Source organism: Magnolia sinica, chromosome 9 (genome assembly GCF_029962835.1).
Source record: "Magnolia sinica isolate HGM2019 chromosome 9, MsV1, whole genome shotgun sequence".
NCBI classification, from domain to species: Eukaryota; Viridiplantae; Streptophyta; class Magnoliopsida; order Magnoliales; family Magnoliaceae; genus Magnolia; species Magnolia sinica.
In genome coordinates, this window is record NC_080581.1 from 593,946 (window position 1) to 614,929 (window position 20,984).

General features: G+C 37.8%; 1 protein-coding gene across 7 annotated transcripts; it reads right to left on the reverse strand.

The window, feature by feature from the left end:
• Positions 1-2,416: 2,416 nt before the first annotated feature.
• LOC131256560 (uncharacterized) lies at positions 2,417-19,145 on the reverse strand. Of its 7 annotated transcripts, none has more exons than XM_058257435.1 (12): positions 18,929-19,145; positions 16,929-17,021; positions 16,680-16,785; positions 14,990-15,079; positions 12,439-12,552; positions 9,534-9,719; positions 6,364-7,031; positions 6,133-6,232; positions 5,920-5,979; positions 5,210-5,302; positions 4,990-5,109; positions 2,417-3,400 (listed from the first exon to the last, which is right to left on the reverse strand). In XM_058257435.1, exons 2-12 carry the CDS (start codon positions 17,000-17,002, stop codon positions 3,086-3,088), a joined length of 1,926 nt encoding a protein of 641 aa, XP_058113418.1. In that variant the 5' UTR covers positions 17,003-17,021; positions 18,929-19,145; the 3' UTR covers positions 2,417-3,085. The 7 variants fall into 7 exon arrangements, with proteins under 7 accessions (XP_058113418.1, XP_058113413.1, XP_058113417.1 ...); XM_058257430.1 differs by having other exon boundaries at positions 16,680-16,788; XM_058257434.1 differs by having other exon boundaries at positions 16,929-17,024.
• Between the last annotated feature and the right edge of the window lie 1,839 nt (positions 19,146-20,984).

Here is a 20,984-nt window from a genome sequence, read left to right on the forward strand (position 1 = left end):
GGTCGATCACCGTCTTCCTCAAGAATAACTACTCTGAATCTACATAGCTTCTCTAGAATCATCACAAAGACTTATCAAATCCACGAGGAAAGAAAGTAAGAAAGTAGAAATAAATTCTAATAAATTCGTAACTTGATTGATTAATGAAATAAACATGTGTACAAACCTTTAAATAGAGATACCAAGCAATGAGAGAGAAATCAGAAGCAAATTATAACTAAAACTCCTAGAAATCGCAACTTACTATTTATAAACGGTTGTGATGTCTACTAGTACGCAAGGTTTTCGACCAAAAATAGTAAGTGCCCTATTTGGCTTCACCAAGCTATTCTCCTAATTATTCTAAGTTCTTTTCGCGTTGGGCACAACTCCTAAAGCCCAACGGATGAAAAGTTATAATCAAACTACAACTTACTATTTATAATAAAAACAGAATTAAAATAGGGAAACGACCGTCGATCTAAGTGTATTTCGCAAATCTGTCTTGCGCAACCCGGCATAGCGGGGTTAGGTGGCTAAAGTAGCTCGTTCTATCCCAAAATCATATATTTTACACCCGATAACTCATTCCAAATTGCGAGATACGCCCAATCTAAGGTCTAACGGTCTGGATCACTTCTGTCGTCAACCAGGCCTTCTCTGGTCCATCTTGGCCATGAAACTCTCTACGCCCCGCTCTACATGCATCACAAAACCAAATATCTGCTTAGTGGGCTCTTGAGAAGATTTCAATGGTGTACATCCTATCTCATTGTTCCCTGTGGCACGGCCCACTTGCATCTTGGATGGGCCTGATTTCCGGCATGGAGCCTTATGATGGTTCATTGCAAATGATGAACAGAGTGGATTTCTTGCGAACATCACAATGGGCCCTTGTATAGTCAAATAATGATGCTTGATACATAGGCACTCAAAAATTATACATGTGGCATATATTAACTGGAATTAAAGTGATGGAACCGTGGAAACCAGTGTGTTAGAGCTAGTACTAAAATGAGATTGGTTTAGAGATACCAACCTCTGATTCGAGGACACTTGTTTGTGGGAATAGAGTAGTCAGAAAATTTTCACTTTTAACCCTTCAATAAATGTTTGCCAATCTAATAGTTAGATGATTAATTAAGGGTAGTTTTGGTTGATGATACATCTAAAACAGGTTCCCATGATTTGGAAAGTTTAATTTGAAGTAATTTCCAAGTGTCTGTGTAGTTTGGAAGTTTTTTAAGTTTTTCTCCTATGTGGATTCAAGCTTCTGCTCCACAGCCTTTTACTCCTGTAATTGTATAGTGACATCACTTACATATTGCATGCATCATTTATTTACAGGGGTATCATGGTAAAATTAATTGTATAGTGACATCACTTACATTTTGAATGCATCATTTATTTACAGGGGTATCATGGTAAAATTAGGCCTTTTGGAATGTAAAACTGTAATGATTACAATTTTCTTTAACTGTGTACTCTGTATTTGTATTTGACTCTCATTTTTTTGTTCTGTAAAAATGTGTTAGTTCAATTCGATTGTGTCATATTTTCATTTCAAATGACAAGTTTAGGGCCAGTAATGGGATTGTTAGGAACAACCCATTCTGCATGAGTTTTAGTTGTGAATTTGTGATCTATCGACAGTTCGGATCACACAGCATGCATGGCAAGTCATGAGTTAATAGAGGCCATCCATCATTGGAATCCCATTGCAAACCCAGGCGCCACCAAAAAATCCAACCTGTTGATTTATCAAGGAAGAAGACACAATTACAAGAGAAAAGATCACCAGTGTATATATTGAATGCACTTGCATGGCCTTCCTGCTGAGATTGTCTAGCACATTCCTCCACAAGACGAGCCACATGCCATGTCTGTGTGGGCGAGCTGATGTGGATTTTTGAATTTGCTTAAAATGCATAAGTTGATCCAAACCTTTGACATGAACATTCGCAAATCGATGGCCAAGAACTCTTATATATTTGAGCTGGGCTGAATCAGGTGGGTTCAGCATGCATGCACATTTCGGTCAGGTTTGAGTCACGGCCATGACTAAACTGGAACACAACCAAACTTTGAAAAGGGTTACAAGAATCGAATCCAAACCCAACCGGAATCCAAGTCGGGTTACAAGAAATCAATTGGAACCCAAACCAGAATCCCAATGGAGATTAAAAGGAATCCAAACTGAATCCAACCAATACCTGATGTAAAATTAATTAAATCAGGTTGGACCTGTTGGGAGTTTATCCAATCAGTGTTTGGGCCATGAATCATCGACTATCAAGCATTATATATATGCCCTTCATGAAAGAAAAAACTCCAGGACACCATATTTGGATCGGGACATTGAAAGACTCGCACGTTTTTCTCAATCTTTACAGATGAAACAGCAAAATGCTAAACATAAGCAATCAAAACAAAAATATGAGCAAAAGCTGGCAGCAATTAACCGGATTACAAAGCCACATCACATATTTCTACCACGGAAGTTTGGCAATGCATACACCATGTTACTGATTACAATACTTTCTTCACTCAATACAACTTCGAAACGACATTTTTTTTTCCTTCTGGTAGATTAAACAAAAAACACATTAATAATCAAGTCACAGTATGGTGCATGTCCAAGTGAGGTCCACGAAATGAAGACCAAAACAGCAGTGAGTTACAAAGATAATGGACAATGAGGTTGCCTTTGGCCAGGTCAGTTCTAACTCCTGAAAATGTTATAAAATCAAGAGGGGAGGAGGGTAGGATCATAGTTACAGGAAGTGGCAGGACAGGGGAAGAGGGCTGATACTATCTCACTTGTTACATTTTATGGCCTAAGCATCTAGGATTTAAAACATTTATCCCGCTTTTTCCAATTGGAACCTATCAGCATTCTATAATGGGCCATCTATGAAATCTACAATGTGCTAATAATAGAACAGCTTCAAACAGAGAGGATGTCAACTGGAAAATGTTTATGCTGTCATTTTGGGAAGTAAAAAGACGGTTGTCATCTTGGACGTAAGAGGGTAAGAGACGAGTAAGAAGGAAAATACAAGAGAATTTGCTCTGGTAGAAAGAGAAGGACACAATTAAAGGAATATCACAGCAAGGTTTCAGGCAGGAAAAGGTATCGGAAGCGAGAATCAAAGGTAAGAATGCCACAATTACGTGAGCTCAGGAAGCTCTGCCGCCTCTTTGATATACATTGTTCAACAAAGGCAGCCTGTTGTGGAGGAAGGAAACGAGAGATCCAGACAGCTAAATTGGCATCGTCAACAAAGCCTCTGGCAAAGCAGTGGATCATCTTCGGCACAAGAAGCTTCCCTTTGCTGCTCACTCCAACTGAAGCTCGAATAAAGTCACGTTGTGATTCTTGAAGCTCCTCTCTTATACTTTTAGGAGTGTAGATCCTTACCTGCAAATTCATTTTTATTCACTCATCATATTTGTCAGTAATTTAATGACTCAGAAGGTATTAGCTTATCTAAAGATCAGCATAACTCTGCAACATAGCATAGACTCTAAGATCATGGTTTTAAATGGACTGCTGGCCTGAATCACGTATGCACCTGGAGGGTCTGACTCCCAGTAATGGAACACTAAGTGGGACAAACATGCATTAATTGAACACTACATGGGACAAACATGCGATTCAGATGCACACCATTCATCTGGTGCACTGCCACATTTTCACTAGGGTTCCTAAAGATCTCCAATCTAAGGCTTAGGCAGGCCACACCATGGGGAATGGTGTAAAATCACGCATAAATCAGTCCAATCTAAATTCACGAAGTGTGGCCCACATTAGTCTTGGCAAGCTATCGACGAGCCCTACAGTGTGGCAACTGACAAAGCCAGTAGGCCCCAAGGGATTTCTCAAAAATGGCCATTTTTGGGGTCAAAATCATGTTTTAGTTCAAAACTTACTATTTTAGTAACTTCCGTTTTGCTATTTATAGGGTTTTAAGAGTAGATGTGGTATAAAGTCTTCGTCATCTAAGAGTTGTTCACAAGTTTGGGTAGGACTAGATGCATAAAATTAAGATATTTTACTATTTCGGGAAACTTTATCATTTTGGGAAGTTGTCTAGTTTGAGTCCGTATCGGGAGTCGAGGCCCCCTTTGCTTATTCAAGACCATCCTATATATTGTAAGCAACACTTCATTCAATATTGTAACCATCCCATCTCCTTTTCAAGGGTTATTCCTGAGAAGAAGGCAGTGATCTCTTCTCTTTGTCACGTCGAATGGCTATGACCATGGTAGAAGTTGATCACAAAGTTCGTCGAATGGCCATGACCATGGTAGAAGTTGATCACAGAGTTCCCACAATGCAGAAAGGGGTCTAGAACAACTGAGAGTCGACCTCAACAAGAGGTTTTATGTTCACTCAACCCAAATTCCTCTCAAACCTGACACCATGATTTTACATGGTTTGTCACATTGAACGACTATGACCATGAGAGAAGTTGATTGTAAACTTCCCATGATGCAGAAAAGCATCTAGAACAATTCAGAGTCACCTCAGGAAGAGGTTTTTTATTCACTCAACTCAAATTCCTCTCAAACCTGACACCATATCTTCCATGTGGTAAATATCCCTCAAAAATTTCAGGTGTTGGGTACAAATATAGATCAGCTAAATCAAAGTGAGACACCTGAATGCAATGTGACAAGAAAAAATTTCAAAGTGGAAGTTGTCAGCTTTGCAAGTATACTTAACGTAACAGTCGGCCCAAGATTAGTTAGAGAGAAACTTCAAAGTGGAAATGGTCTGATCTGGATGTATGTTTAAGGGTGAGCCCAAGATTAGCGTTAGAGAGGAGAGGGCTTTCAAAGTGGAAAGTGTGGATTTTGGAAGTATATTTTTATTAACAGTCAGTCCAAGGTCAGTTACCAATACATTACCGGCCAATACTATGAAAATATGGTCTGCAGTGTAATATTGATTTCCCATGCATGAAAAGACCATCAGGCAGAAAAAGAAATGGCCAGCAAAGTTACCGCTGGAGAGGAGTACATCCCATAGCTGAGAGCAAAGGCCACAAGCGGTTCGCAAGTATCAACTGAGAACTTCCTCTGCTCATCTGATATCTTTAGCTTGTGGAGAGCAAGAAGCAATGCCTGAGGATGCCAAGCTTGAGGTATTAATCTAAATCAGGTTGACAAGGTCCCATAAAGGAGTCAAAAGGAACACAGAGAAACTACTTATGAAGTCTCATACGGTTTGCGGCCTATGGAGCGGAGGCTTCATCTTCAAAATTGCATATTCGATGGTGGCTGCATTGAATGAATACCCCCCAACGGTGTATGCAGCCTGAAAAGAAACATAAAGCAGCATTCAGTTTATTCGATCACAAAAATCACTGAAGAATCATGACATGAGAACCTTCTTTTGTTTCATGTTTCATTAATGAAACAAGAATACAGCCCAAAATGTCCAAATTTTTATGGGGCATCCTCAATTCTTTCAAATATTCTGTTCTCAAGAAAAACTAACAAGCAAGGCATTATTCAATTAGGATTTCTTAGATAGAGCCAGAACCCCTCAAGTCCACATGGTTTGATCAGTCCCTGAAAAACAAATACAAGCACCTGTCTTTATGCATTATCGTACATGATATTAGTGTCTAGTAAGGATAACAAATTCAGAAGGCTAGCGACCTATGCAGACAACAAGCACGCTGCAAAGGGATGCCTGTACATATAAGAACCATCAATCAAATAAACGCAAATTCAATCATAGAAAACTGCGAAACAGTTTATACATCAATTATGCCACTGAGATCTACAAAAGCGCATGCATATGAACTAACAATTACAGGACAGTAACTAAACCACACCATTCTCTAAATAGAACTATTTATAGAATTAACATAAAATAACTCCTACACCAGGTGAACAAGGGAAAGTAATGTTATGTAAGAGCCAAACCTTTTGCATCAAAGAGAAAAGCTTCAAGTCGCTTCTTGGAACACCATACGCCAAGTAAGCCTGAAATAAATCCAGATATCAGAATATTGAAATTGATGAACAGTCATCACCTTTTCTTTTTTCATTTTGCTTCTCTAATGAGGTGTATCTTTATACTTCATAGTGACTTGCCTTAACAATCCACATAAATAAGAACTAAATTGAGAAACATACATGCATGATCAGAGCATTGTATAAGTTGATCCAGAAAGCCAGCTTCTCATCATTGCTCAAGTTGATTGGGTTGACTTTTGCCAATTGCTCAACCAGCAATCTGTACCCAAAACAGAACAGCATGTCAGTGTCAATAGACTGTGCCCCCATCCAAGGACTCATAAGAATTTACATTTCAAGCATTCCACATAAAAAATAAAATAAAATAAAATAAAATGGGGAACATGTTACCTGAACCTCCGCAGTGCTCCAGAAGCATACTCCAGTTGCTTCTTCCCAACTGACATCCAAGAAACCTCAATTGCTGAACCATAGTTTCCAATGTCTGCCCAACTTAGTTTTCCACGAACTTTGTAGGGATCAAAGACATTTTCAGAAGCCAACACCTCACTGTTACACTGTAAATCGACTTGCGGGCTCTGCACCCATGATGCACTTGTTGAGGGTTCAGATAGTGACCAAATCGATAAACTGGAAAGATGACCGTTGGGAGACACGGGAGAGTGGAGGCCCTCTAATGAGGATGATTTGGATGATGCAGTGGAAGAGTCTGCTAAGGATATGAATATATTTTTCATACACCGTACCATCTCCTCAGATAGTTGATTAGGGTGATTCCAAAGGCCCTTGACTGAAATCTCTTTATTGAGTTTTCCAGAAGGGAGAGCTTGCATTAATGACTTCTTGTCCTGGACAAGGGCGCCACAGTCTACAGAATGTGTAGCCAATTGCGTTGATGCTTTCTTGTCTTGGATGGGTGTTCCAAAGTCGACTGCATGTGGAATAACTTTTCTTGATGTCTTATTGTCATGGCTGAGTGTGCTGCAGTCTACTTCATATGAAAGCACTTGCTTCGATGCCACTTGGTCTTCAATGGGTCTGCCACAATCTATTGTATTCTGACACAAAGCATAAAATAGGAGAGCAAATATTAGAAGGTCATTATCAAACGTTCAGAACAAAAGCTCAAATAATTTCCCATGTTCAACAACTCCATAGAAGTACGTTGAGAAAAGGAGTAATTCTCTGAAGCACGCCACCCACCAAACATCAATCTTCGTAAAATCAAGTGCCAAAATCTTCAGGTTTTCTTAGAACAACAAACACAACCACATCACACTAAGGTGATCTTAAGTATCACCAAATATCCTAGGTAATGCCTGTGTTTGAGTTCAATTCACACAAGCTATTGAGATGTTACCCAAAAAAAAAACTCGTCGTCTGAAAATTTTTCCATATAACGCGTGCACATCCATATGGAAATTAATGATAAAACTAACCATTTTCTTCATGTCTGAGTACACTGCATACGATAAAACTAACCATTTTCATTCTATATCAATTATACCTCTTTTACGTGTGCCGTATGTACATATACTAATACTAATACTTCATGATTCACAAATGCGGGGCCAGAAGAAACAATATTCCACACCAAGACATACGAATAATGAGGGGGAAAAACATAAGCATGCTTTACCACACAATGACAATGTCAAAACAAGATTGCTCTATTTTTTATGCAAAAAAAAAAAAAAAATCTCAGGTATGGGCTAAAAGGAGATAAACCTCTGTTGTTGAGCTTGTGCTGGATGTTCTGTGACTAATTTCACAAGGATTTCTCGGCGCCAAGGTACTCAATAACAGTAACAGTGGCCATAACAGCCACTTTCATTACTATTGTGATACAGTTAACAGCCATCATGGTCTTAAAAGAAACTTTATCGGCCCCATTACAGGCCGCTTTTCCATAACAGCCATTGTGGCCCCATAACACGTAATGGTTGCCACCATTACCATTACGTGACAGCCATAACATAACCGTTTTTGGATACCTTTCTTGGAGCTGGGCATGACAGTTCTTCAGATTTACAGTGCAGTTCAGTCACTGGATATTTCAGACCCCTAAAAGAAGATGAGAGCTTGACATTTCAAGATATTTCTGCTCATTCTTTAGCTCCGATTCAAAATGGACAGGGGTGTACAAAATGTTCTACACATGAATGACTTATAAAACATTGAAGCCTCTACAAATAAACCCCAGAAGAAACAAGGCACGCGGCTACCCAACTTCTTTTTCCATTTTCCTTTTGTTTCCTTAAAATGATTTCAGTTTCAATTGTTGCAGCTACCATGATATCAAAGATATATGCAAATTATTCAAGCTTCGCAAAAGGAGTAAGTTTATATTGTTGCTTGCGTCATCCCCCATGGTGCCAAAACACTTTGAGAGAGACTCAATAAACATATACCACAGGTTTTGGTATACTTTGTGGAAACTCAATAAACATATACCAAGGATTTCGATACCTATCTATTTTTAAGATCCATAGATCAAACGGATAGCATTAAAAAACCAAAGTGCTTCTTTCGAAACCAAGAAAATCCATGGTGGTTACCATCCATGGATTTAAGTAGCAGTTTTGGGGTGCGACTCCCAAGGGAAACATTGTTGTTAAACTTGATGTCTTAAATCGTCCGAGGTGCTCGACCAGTCGAGGGACTGACTCGACTAGTCAAAGGTCCCTTCAACTGGTCGAAGCCCATTCGACTTGAAGTCCAGCAACAATGTATTTGGGATTTCCAGGACGCTCGACCAGTCGACGTACAGGCTCGACTAGTCGAAGGTTACGCAGACTGCCCGTGGACTGCTTAAATTTGAGGCAGTTTTCAGACTTTCCCAAAGTTGGTGTGTAAGTGGAGTTTCCTAAACTATAAATAGAGGTCCCTAGGGCCTTTCTAAGAGATTTTAAGGCTTCCTAAAGGTATTCCAAGGGTTTCTAAAAGGGTTCTAGGGTTATCAAAGGGTGTAGCAAGGGTGAGATTCGAGGTTGTTTGAATCGGGCAAGTCCTCTCTCTTTGTAATTTCTATTTTCGGTGGATTTTTGTCGCTTTGTGCCTTGGTTTTTTCCCAAAAGGGTTTTCCACGTTAAATCTTTGTGTTCTCTTGTGATTGCTTGGTGCTATTGGATTGCTATCCTGGATCCATATCTGTGTGATTCCGCAGCACAAATCCCAACAAACAAAACTAGTACAACTTGAACCTTTACAGTCAATTTCAGTCCTGCACCGGTGCCGTGACTCATTTTGTTTTGGACTGAGACCAATACAACTCAGGATGATACGAAGTCGTATCACACAATATTTAAGACAATGCTACCATAAAATGCACAAATCCTACGACTAGATACATCCAAGCCCCGTGTTAGAGACAAAACTTATCTATGCAATTGGTAAAAGGTGTACACTGAAAATGGCCATGTGAATATAGTTAAAAGTAAATATGACTTGTAGCTTTCAAACATAAAGCTACCTTTCACCAGAGTGTCAACAGTTGCATGTTTATACTCATGAAGGTCAATAGGGATAACAGGACTGGTATATAAGAAGAGACTGCACACCTGAGCTTTCAAATTATCCAAAGAGCACAGATACAGTGACTGAGTAGATGATTGTTTCAAATGGTACTCTGCAAGTCTGCGTTCATTTCTTTCTTGACTAAGCTGATAATTCAAAGAAACCATCTGTTGCTCTAGCTTTGAAACTGTGACCTCCAATGTAGCAATATCAAGCAAGAGTTCTTCAGCCTGTACATGGAACACAATATGTGACTTTATGTGTTAGATAAACTTTATAAAAATAAAAAATAAAAATACCAGCAGTTTCATGGCATTGTATTTGGCCCTTGAGTAGATTACCTGTCCGCTCATATTTGGGTGGAAGATTGATCAGACAAGTAAATGAATTGTGCTATAAAAAGGTATACACAACAAAATAATCTCAAAAAGATTCTCAAAGTAAGAGTTTTTCTCATTCTGTAAAAATATATAGATCACTAAATATTCCACCAAAAATTGATCGGTGTGTACATGCATGTGCCCATTCGCTAAGTATGAAACTATCTGTAGCTTCTGAAAAGAATAAAATATTTCCCACAGTGAAGCTCTTGTGTTCCTCTTCATCTGTATGTTTCTCACAAAACAATTCACTTCTAGGTTTTTCACATATTTTTAGATTATTTTTTAACCAGATAAGCATGTCAAAAATACAAGCCTCATGTTGGCATTCTGGGCACAAAAGGATGTCAGCAAATACAATTGGTGACAGTTATATGTCACAGAGGAGGTGATTAAAGGAGCAGTTACAATTTTCACTATAAGCAGGGATTTTGGGATCTGAGGAAAGCCATGGAAAAATGCAACATGGAAGGGTGCTCTTTGGGGTAAGGGTGGCAATGGGCTTGACCCATGGGCCAGGTTTTGACCTCGCATGCATGGCCCAATCAATTATCAGATCAGGCTTGGGCTCAAGTCATTTTAGCATGACCCAACCCAACTTTTTATATACATGTGTTATATCCTACAAATATGTCATTCTAATCCTTGAGCAACCATCTATCTTGAAACGGACTTGATTTCATTCCCCTAAAATGTTATTTTATCTATGCATGTGTGGCCCACTTGAATAAGCAGATAGATTAAGAAAATTCAAGGGGGAAATAGGGATTTTATCAATTTTCAGGTTGGGTCGGGTCAGGCCTGTGCCCGACCAAATTTTTTCAGGTCAAGCTCTGGCCTGCTATGCTAGGCCCATGCCGGGTTTGGGCTGAGCTCAGGCCTTGGGTCTTAAGTGTTGGGTTGGGCCCGGCCCTAGCCAAGCCTGGCCCAAACCCAACCATTGCCACCCCTACTTTGGGAAATTCTGATTGCAATTAATGAGCACCAATCTCAGATGCCAATCACCTCCCTCCAGTCGAATTCATTGAAGCAGCACCTCAGCTGAATGTTAACCATGATCACATCTACCACAAAGATCTAATAAACTGATACCAACATTCATTGACAAACCATAGTTGTGCAAAGCATGAAGCAAATCAGCAATTGATTCAGGTGCAGGTGCAGGGAAGTACCTATTCAAAATATTAGAAAGTACAAACTGCTAGGAAGTGGGAGCAAGATCGGGAGAGAGTCCGAAGTGCAACTCAAAGCGAGAGTATCGACAAAGTCATCAACCTAACCATGTACACATACCATATAGCAAGCTACCACTCTCATTAACAACCATAGGAGAAGAAGATTCTTTAGACTCAATGTATTACATAATGGTTACAATACGGGCCATATTGGCCGATATTGCCTTGTAATGGCCAATAACAAAACAAAAAAAGAAAGAGGAAAAATCTCAAATATTGTGGGTAAAATTCAAAAAATGTGAGGATCCCAAAGATATATTATTATTATTTTATTTTTTTTGGACATGCACTTGTTGGTGTAACAAACCATTCTTTGGTAACAATGTCGTATGTCGTGTAGTGTCAGCTTGACCTATAGAAAGTCAGCCAAATATGCCCTAATGAAACACAAATCAACCAAGATTTGGAGGGTTCTGGCCGATTACATATAACTATTAAAGAAGAGGGAAAAAATGAAAAAGTGATGTCTGATCCCTTCTGATATTTCCCAAAATGATCCAATATGATTCGATTCATCGAATCCTGCTCAAATTTTTTGTTTTGATCTGCAAAATAGGCCTAGATCTAGTTCAAAAATAGTTTCTAAGCTTCCTCGTGGTTGAAATGAAGAAAGATGTGGAAAACACGAGAAAATCTGAAAACAAAAATTTTCAAAATGGGCCATTTAAGCCATGTCGGCCGATAACAGTCGTACCAACCTCGTAACGGTCCCAATCTAGGACATACCTACTAGTACAGCCCTTTTTTTTCATAACAGACGAATTCATTTCCGTATTATGTAACAGGGTTGACCGCTTCCTTTACTTGTCAGCAGATAACATAATCGCTGTTGAATACCACATTTGTCATATATTTCTGAATTCAAAATAATAAAAAATACACACACACACACACACACACACACACACACACACACACACACAAAGTAACTGATAATGCAAATGGTCGCAAGTGGAAACACTTTGAATTTTGGCATCTTTTTTTGTGAAATATGCTACTTTTTTACATCAATAATTCATTTAAGTATGTATTTTTTGTCATTTTCAAGAATCAGCAAGATCCTTTGCAACACCTCTTTGAATTTCTACAAGTATTTGATGGTACAAAGGATCATTATAAGAATCTTTGAAATATTGCAGTGAGTTGTGCTAACTTGTGGACATCAATAAGACATTCAAGCACATTTCTTCAGTTTCAAAGCCTGGCTGAGTTGTTTCATTCCATGAAAATGTATGGGACATTTTCATGACACCAATACATTTAACATTGATAGGCATATCTCAGAAATTGAAACCTCAAACAAGACAAAACAAAAACAAAGAGTGATGCCTTACATCATGTGGGACATTAGATAAATTGGGTAATGTTGTAGCCACATGCCCTACAGCATTCTCAAGGACAAAATGCAATTCCATCTCTGCATCTAATTTTTGTTGCAAGCTTTGAACCTGTAGCAGAATCCCTTTTCTTGATTAATATTTATCCAAAAGCACATGTTGAAAAGAAAGAGGTGAAGACAGTATATACTTCAAACTGGATAGGCTAAAACAGGGGCATACTCATATGTGAGACATCAATTCTAATGAGAAGTACACAACAAGGTCTTCCTGGCCGAATTGACTAGCATGTTGTGTAGCATGTCATTTCTCGCTTAGTGACAAGCATGAACGTGCAATTAGAATCTCAATTTCAGTGTCTCACTCTAAAACAACGGAACAAAGTTTAAACATGTTTAACACACTTCTAATATGGCTGTGATTCACTGAGATTAATGATAAGGAATGATAATTTGGGTTAAACTGAGAAGAACTTTTCTCTGAACTATTGACTATGGATGAATTAGGAAGGAGCAGAAAATGAGGATTTTATTACAAATATAAATTTATTCTTCACATGGGTGCTACTAATTATGGCCATAAATGTTTCTTAGGCCTGAGAACACATATGCTTTGGGTAAAACCATCCACAAAAATCTAAGTCCTGAAATCATGTGGTGGGTTTACCATCCGAAAACACACACTTAACTTCGTGTCAAAGTTATACCTTTTTCAACCCGAATTAGAAAAGGATAACTTCAAACATATGACTTGTGGAACCAAAGTATGCTGTAATGGTAAAGGTGGGAGTAGTGGTCCCCACCGCTACCATTATGTAATGACTGTTACGGGAGCATAACAGCCGTGACGCCCCCCATAACAGTCAGATTTCTTATGCCAAAAAAAAAAATCCCAAATATTTAGATGATCCAAATATGTATTCTTTTTTTTTTTAATCATGTTTACAATGGCGTAACGGTACACTCTTTGCTGAGAATACTGTCCTGGCCTGTCTGATGATTTTATGAACCTGACAGGCTTAGGTAGTCTATTCTAAGGCAATTGTCCCATTAATGCATATCCCTAAATATTTGACATCATTCCCCCCAACAATTTAAGGAAAAAATTTCGAAATTAAATTCAAATAAATAGTGTCACCAATTTGAAGGACCACTTGAATGCCCCAAATAGACCCAAAATTCATGCAATCTATAGACACATCCCACTAATGTATATTCCTAAGCAATTGACATCATTTTCCCCAATTATTTAAATAAATTAAAAAAAAAACACTAAATTAAATTAATTTCTGATAAATAATGTTGTAAATTTGGGGAACCACGAATGCCTCAAAAAAGCCCAAAGTTCATGCAATCTATGGAAATTATACCACTTGCATATCCGTTAGCATTTACATCATTTCCTTCATAAAAATAATAATAATAATAAGAACAATTTGGATGAATAGCGTCGCCGATTTGGGGGACTGCTAGAATGACTCCAAATCGGCCACAAATTCATGCAATCTATGACATTCATCCTACTAATGTTTATCCCCAAGCATTCGTCATTATCTCCGCCAAGAAACTTTAAGAAAAAATCATATTAAATACGGATGAATAGTGTCACTAGTTTGGAGACCACTAAAATGCCCCCAAACTGGCCCAAAATTTTTGCAATTTATAGCACACATCTCACGAATACAATTAGCCCTAAATTATGCTTATTTCATCATCTGACTATTGGATCAGTGCACATTTATTCAACAGTGAAGAACAAAAAATGTCTAGTAGCCATATTTCAACAAACAACTGTCCGCAAATCAACGGTTAGGATCATTCAAAAAATGATTTTGGGACTATTACTTAGCAATGGTGGGTCCCTAAGGTCTATATATAGGTGAAGGGTGTTATTTGCATTGTGTGTTAGAGAAATTGTGCTAATGAGCTTGAATTGAATAGTATAGCTTGTTATTGTGAATGAAGAAAATCCTTCTTCTTGATTTCTCTCAATTGTGTTCTTTGTGCTAATTGGGTGTGGGCTTTTGTTATTCTTCTACATTCATGGTGTGTAAGTATATTGCATGTAATTAAACATAGGGAGTTGGATAAAAACTGTCATCAGGTATTGCTCCCAGCAACTTAAGAACCTGTTCTTCAACCTACCAGCATCTACATGCCATCATCATTCCGCCTCCTTTTGCCATTTTCTAAGCCTATGCATTATAAGTTTCTATAATACCATGACTAAATAAGTTTGATTCTATACTTAATATAAAATATAAATTCATCTTCTAATTTGCGCTATCATAAATAAACCCATCCTAGGTGCTCCCATATCTTGACTTGCTTTAAGAACTGCCACTCATCATCTTAAGAACAGCAAAAAAGAAGCCATTCAATATAAATAGCTACTTAAATGAATGAAGTTTGCGTGTGCGTGTGTGTGTGTGTGAAAAGGTTGAAGTTCGGTGATGTTGTTGAAATAAAAGGCAATCCAATTTAAGAAGATCAAACAGCTGCAAAATGCCGCGGTAGCATACTGATGGTCATCATCACAATGCACTTACATCCTGTTCAAGTTGACATCTATATGGACAGATATTATTGCCTTTATCACATGTTCCAAGCCTTCTAGCCTCTCCACTGCATTGGCTTACCTGAAAAAGTTGAAGGATAATTAGAGCAATAATGATAAAAAGTTTCAAACTAAAGTTCCTTCAAATACCATGATGGAAGAAAATATGCTACTCGAATAGAAGTCATGCTATTCGAATAGAAGTTTTGACACTTTGTCACAAAGTTTGGACCATTAACAAAAAGTGAGATTCAGCAACCAAAACGAGACATAACAGAATTACAGGCTACCCGGGGATCAAGATATCATGAAATAATAAGCCAACAAAGTGTTTGAAAAACACTTTAGCTTTTTGTGAAAATTAAGAAAGGGGTATGGACTTCTAGGTAATAATAATAAAAAGTTTTGAATTTATTACTAGTGTTATACGATGACCAGGGACTAGCATTCACACAACACAACATGCACAAAACCAGTATAAGTAGAAAAAAAATGATTCGCAAGTTGAAGGACATGGGACAAGAGAAGAAAAAGGATGGATGATTTGGAATCTCTACAAATCATGAGTGTATGATAAAAAAAAAAAAAAAAAAAACGGAGTCATGCTTCTAATAGAGAAGAATCGCACCTTGGAAAACCCTTCTATAAAAGTCACACGTCTAACAATGGGACACCAAACCCCTAGGAAAACGCATTGCAGATTTCAATAGCAAACATAAAAACTTCATTCTGACATCAACTATTCAGAGTAGGGTCTTTACATGTATATATAGTTTTTCAAATGTCAAAAAAAAATTAAAAATTAAAATTTAAAAAAAAAAAATACCTATCTAATCTAACCATCATTAATTCTAATCTTAACCATCCATTTCAACAGTATTTAAAAGGGCTGAAATATCTCTAAATCCCATCACAACCAAACAGCCCTTCCGCAAACCAGCCATAAGTGACGAAAAATACTAGAAGGGAAGTTGCAGACAAGTCACTGACTAATTGTTGTTGGAGAAAATAGCCCCAAAAAATACTAGATTGGATGATCCTGGGCTCATAGATCAACTGACGACCTTGTTGCACCGACAGAACCATTTGAAAATATTGTGGGGTTCAGATCACTGTTCAAAGAAATCACAGGGTCCAAAATTCCGATAGGACAGTTTGTGGGGTTCATTTAACTGATTGTGTGGATCACAGGGCCCACCAATGAATTGACAAATGTGGTGTGGGGCCCACTCTTAAGCTGTATCAAGTATTAATGAAAATTATCTCATGTGTTGTAAGAAACAGTAACAAATGATGCGATAACAAATGATGCGATACTAGTTAATCAGTAGCTGATATCAAAACAACTTAGGAGAAAAAAGAAACATGAAGAAGCAACCAAATGCATAATTGCACCAATTAACCACAGATTCCACATCATTAACAGTTTTCACAAGTGGTCTGATTGAGGAGTATTCCAAAGTTTTCAAGTTTGCTTGATGAATAAAGCTTTACTCTGATGATAATTGACAAAGCCTATTTTTTTATGGATTTGCAGTTCAGTTTCATTATTTGGTAACTTGAAAACTTAGTCACCCTGGCTTAGTGAGATTCTTCAAAATTGATTTCATATTTAGCTCCAATCCTAACTTCTATCCAAGTTGATTGATAGATCAAGCTCCAAAGTAATCTATAAGACCAACCTCTGACTTGAAGGAACAAGAGCTCTCAGATTCATCAATGAAAGCAGCCTGATTTTCTGAATTATCAAGTTTCCCAGCTGTTTGTGAGAAGTTTGGGAGAGAACCACTTCTGAAACAAAGGGAAAGAAACAAACAGAGAGATAATTATAATTTTTATTTTTTTAAAGTACAAGAGGAGAAATTGATTCTGACAGAAATGAACAGAAATCACAGCAACAACAAAGAAGCTTGGAACAAGACACTACTTACAAGTTTATCATGAATTGCACACCAGTTGAGTCACGCATCCTGTAATCAGGAGATGACCTGCTTATGCAAAGCATCCGAAATTTGCTGAAATAACTGCTGTTTGAAGAAACCGCACAATATATAAGCACAGAACAACTTGGATAGTAGGCAGTGAAACCTCAAATTCTTCTTGGCCCAAGCAATAAAAGTAAAATCTCACATAGGAAACAATATTTAGCATGAGAAAAATTATAGCAGAAACAAGGAAGATAAAGAGCGTCAGTTTTTGGGAAAAAAAAAAAAAAGACAAATGGTCATAGATATTCAGGGCTGAGAGTACTTTTAAAGAAAAGACAGAAAGAAATGGAAATCCAGGACAAACTACTATTATGCGTGTGAGCAAGCAATCAGCCAAGCAAAGTCACGAATCCACAGTACCAGTCATTTTCAAGACCAAAAAGTAACACGGGCCACCAGATTATCAGCTCATCCCATTAACTGTCGTTTGTAAAATAATTCAAATTCAAATTCAAGCATAGATAGGAAAATTGTGAATTTCACAATCAGTCTAATTCAATGGCTTTTAAAAAGACAAAAAGAAAGAAACTTTATGCAAAGAACATGACAAAAGAAGAAGGGGGCCTTTATGGATTTGAATCCAGAGATGCCATTACCATCTCATTCACACAAAAGACCTAAAAGCCACAAAACAACTACAGGTTTTTTTATTCTTTCTTTCTTTTATAAAAGCAAATCAACCTGAAAGAGAAGGTATATCAGATATTCAAGTCCTAATTAATAGAGATGAAAGGGGGAAAGATAGCAGAAAGGGTAAGCTGAAAGGTATTTGAAAAAAGGCTACTTGTTGTTCATTGAAAACTTTCGAAACTCAACAAACTCTATCGTCATAAATCATTTTTTGAAGAAAAGAGAAAGAAAGAAAGAACGGATCTCAATGGGCCTAATCAAAGTAAAATAAAAAAATAAAAATAAAAACTACTTCTATTCTATTTTTTCGCGCTCAAACCAGAAAAAGAAAAAGAAAGAAATCTCTATTTTTCAGACGTTTCCGCTTCCGCAATGAATAAAAAACGATGCTTGAAGGGATTAGAATGCAGCCTTAGCCTAATTTGCAGAACTGACAGGATTCAAAAAGGTCGTTTAAAAAAAAAAAAAAAAAAATCTACAGGATAGAAAAGTTGTGGAAGAGAATGAGGAAGTTACATCAAGCAAACATGGAAAATCCTTCCGTAAAATATAAAAATAAAAAATAGAAGCTATTAAAGGGAGAATAATCATATAGCTAAGAAAAGGTCACTTCCATCAGGACATGGAAGAATCTCTTGTGGAATGCCTTTTCAAATTACAAAGAAAAAAAACAAAACAAAACAAAACGAAAGAAGAGGCTGCGTCTCAATCTCTCTGAATCCACCCAGCAACCTCCGACCATACACAAACTAGAAGCTGAAAAGCGTAAAAATGAAAATCGAGTGCGCAGGCAGCTACCTCTACAAAAGATTGAAAATGCACACGTGTGTAGCTGCTCGAAAGAAACGGAAAAAAAAAAAAAAAAAAATCACTCCTTTTGAAGAGATCTACTCGCAGCGAAAAAAAAAAAAAAAAGAACAGATCCTGCATTCAGATATCTTCGCTTTCCAGAGAGAAGGACATTAACCGAAGAATGAAGAACCGTTGTCCGTACAGAAATGAAAGGGAAGAAAGACGGAGCTACCTTATCCTCCGATATTCAAAATGTGCAATGGCAGGGGTAAAAATGTCAAAAATTCAAATCTCCGTTTTGAAATTGCAAGTGACAGAATTCCAACAGGTTAAGCAGCGAAGTCGTTTCCAAACAAGTATAAAGAAAGCAAACAAATCTCAGTAGCTACTACAGAAACAAGAATTCAAAAAGGAAGGCATTTAAAAAATTATTTTAAAAATAAAATTTTAAAAAAAGAAAGAAAAAAATAATAATAATAATAACTGACAAGGCTTCCAAGCACAAAGAACTGTCAAATAACCTTTAAGAAATCGTTCCTCGTGTCGTTTTCTCTCCGTCTTTTAGCAACGTAAAGATTCGCCTTTTAACACAAGGACACTCGAAAAACTCCATTTTCCCTCGTTTTAGAGCTCAGACGGACGGAGAGAAAGACACTTTCTTCAGAAAAACGAGAGCATATCCCTGTCTCTACACATACGGACAAAAGAGCAAAGATGAGAAATGGAGATTTGAATTTTGACACGTACATTCAACTGTGTTGGTCTCATCTCTGCAGACGCCTCACCTAACTGTGCCGGCATCCGCAAACAGACCACCGAGAAACTGCTGTTGTCAGAGGGGCAAAACTGGCATCTGCCATCCGAGTTTTGAAATTCGAAAGACGTTGGTATTCTACAACCATACGTTCTTACACATACGATGTATTCGTTCTTAATCACAACCGTCCGAAGAGTGCACCCCAGTTACGGCATGGCAGATCAAAAAAAAAAAAAATGTACAGACAGATCGTACCATGGATTCCTCTATGGAGTGAGTGTTCGTTTTTTTGAACATAAACAGTTCATTATATTTCTTAAAACGATCCATTCGAGTGCCACCAATCGAACAGTTTTTGTAGCCGATATAGGCGATCTAGGATGGACCTCATGATCTTGGCCGTTCAGATTGAGTGAGATGTAAGGACACGTGTAAAGTTTACATGTGCTGACATATGCATTACCATACAGTTCCAGTGTATCAAAAATCTCCTCTTCAGGATTTTGGGCGCAGACCACGGAGCGTAGCCGATTTAGTAAATTCAGTTGACTGCCGGATGCCGATTGTGAAGGTGACGAGTAGAGCTGGGTGAGGAGTAGAGCTGGGCATCCATCCGAATCAGATCGGATTAGGATGGTTATATCCAATCTAAAATCCGATCCAGGTCACCTGATTCAGACAGACCCAATGCTTGGTTGACATTACCCGAACTGAGTCGGCCTCGGTTAGAAAAACCGAGCCAGATCGGATTAGGTACGATTCGAACAGTATAAATTAAATCAAATTATTTCATATGGTGTGGTCTAAGTTAACCTTTAATATATATTTTTTTTGAGCTCAATGACTAAAATAATATTTCAAAATGGATAAACGACTTAGATGAAATATATATATCAAGGTGGGCCCCACATAGCTCTGAAAGAACATTTAATTTCCACGTATACATTTTTATTTAACTTTTAAAGTTACTTGCTCTTCACGGTACCATTTACCTGCTTCTCACGCAAGCACAGGTGAATTCGAATTTTGTATCCATGTTAGCAAGTTCTGTGGATCTGATCATGGGGTAAGTGTTATATCCAAACCGTTCATCCATTTGGCAAGATCGTCTTAAGGCTTGAATGAAAAATAAGACAGATCTAACCATCAAGTGGACCACACAAATGGTTTAACAGTGAAAATCATTCTTTACTGCTATTTATGGTGTGGTTCAAATAATCTTTGGATATTATTCATTTTTTGAATAATGCTCTATAATAATCTATAAAAATATATAAACGGTGTAGATATAATAAATACATCACCGTGGGGCCCATATAACTTTGATCTCCTTTGAACCGTTTGTACAACTTGGACCTCGAGGAGTGTCAGACTCGTCTTTGCGGACGCGGATTGCGTACTACCTCTACCCGTCTCTGGCTTCGAACAAGGAGGTCTGTGAGAGGGCCCACAGTGATGTATCTGTACATCCAAACCGTCAATCTCTTTTCTCATATTATTTTAACGCATGAACACAAAAATGTGGAATATCCAACGTTTAAGTGGACCACACCAAATGATAAGCTTGGTTGCATTAAAATGCACAAAGGATTAAATGTCAGTTGCATTAAATGCAAGATTCATCGGTGGTGTGCCCCATTTGATCATTGGATCTGCCTCATTTTTGTTATGATGCTTTAAAATAATCTGAGTAAAGGGATAGACGGTTTGGATTTACAGATACATCACGATGGGCCCAACCATAGAACTACCTGTTGGATAGGCTGGGGTAGTACGCAATCCGCGTCCCGTCGTTGCACGCCACGTACCTAGCTAGCTCC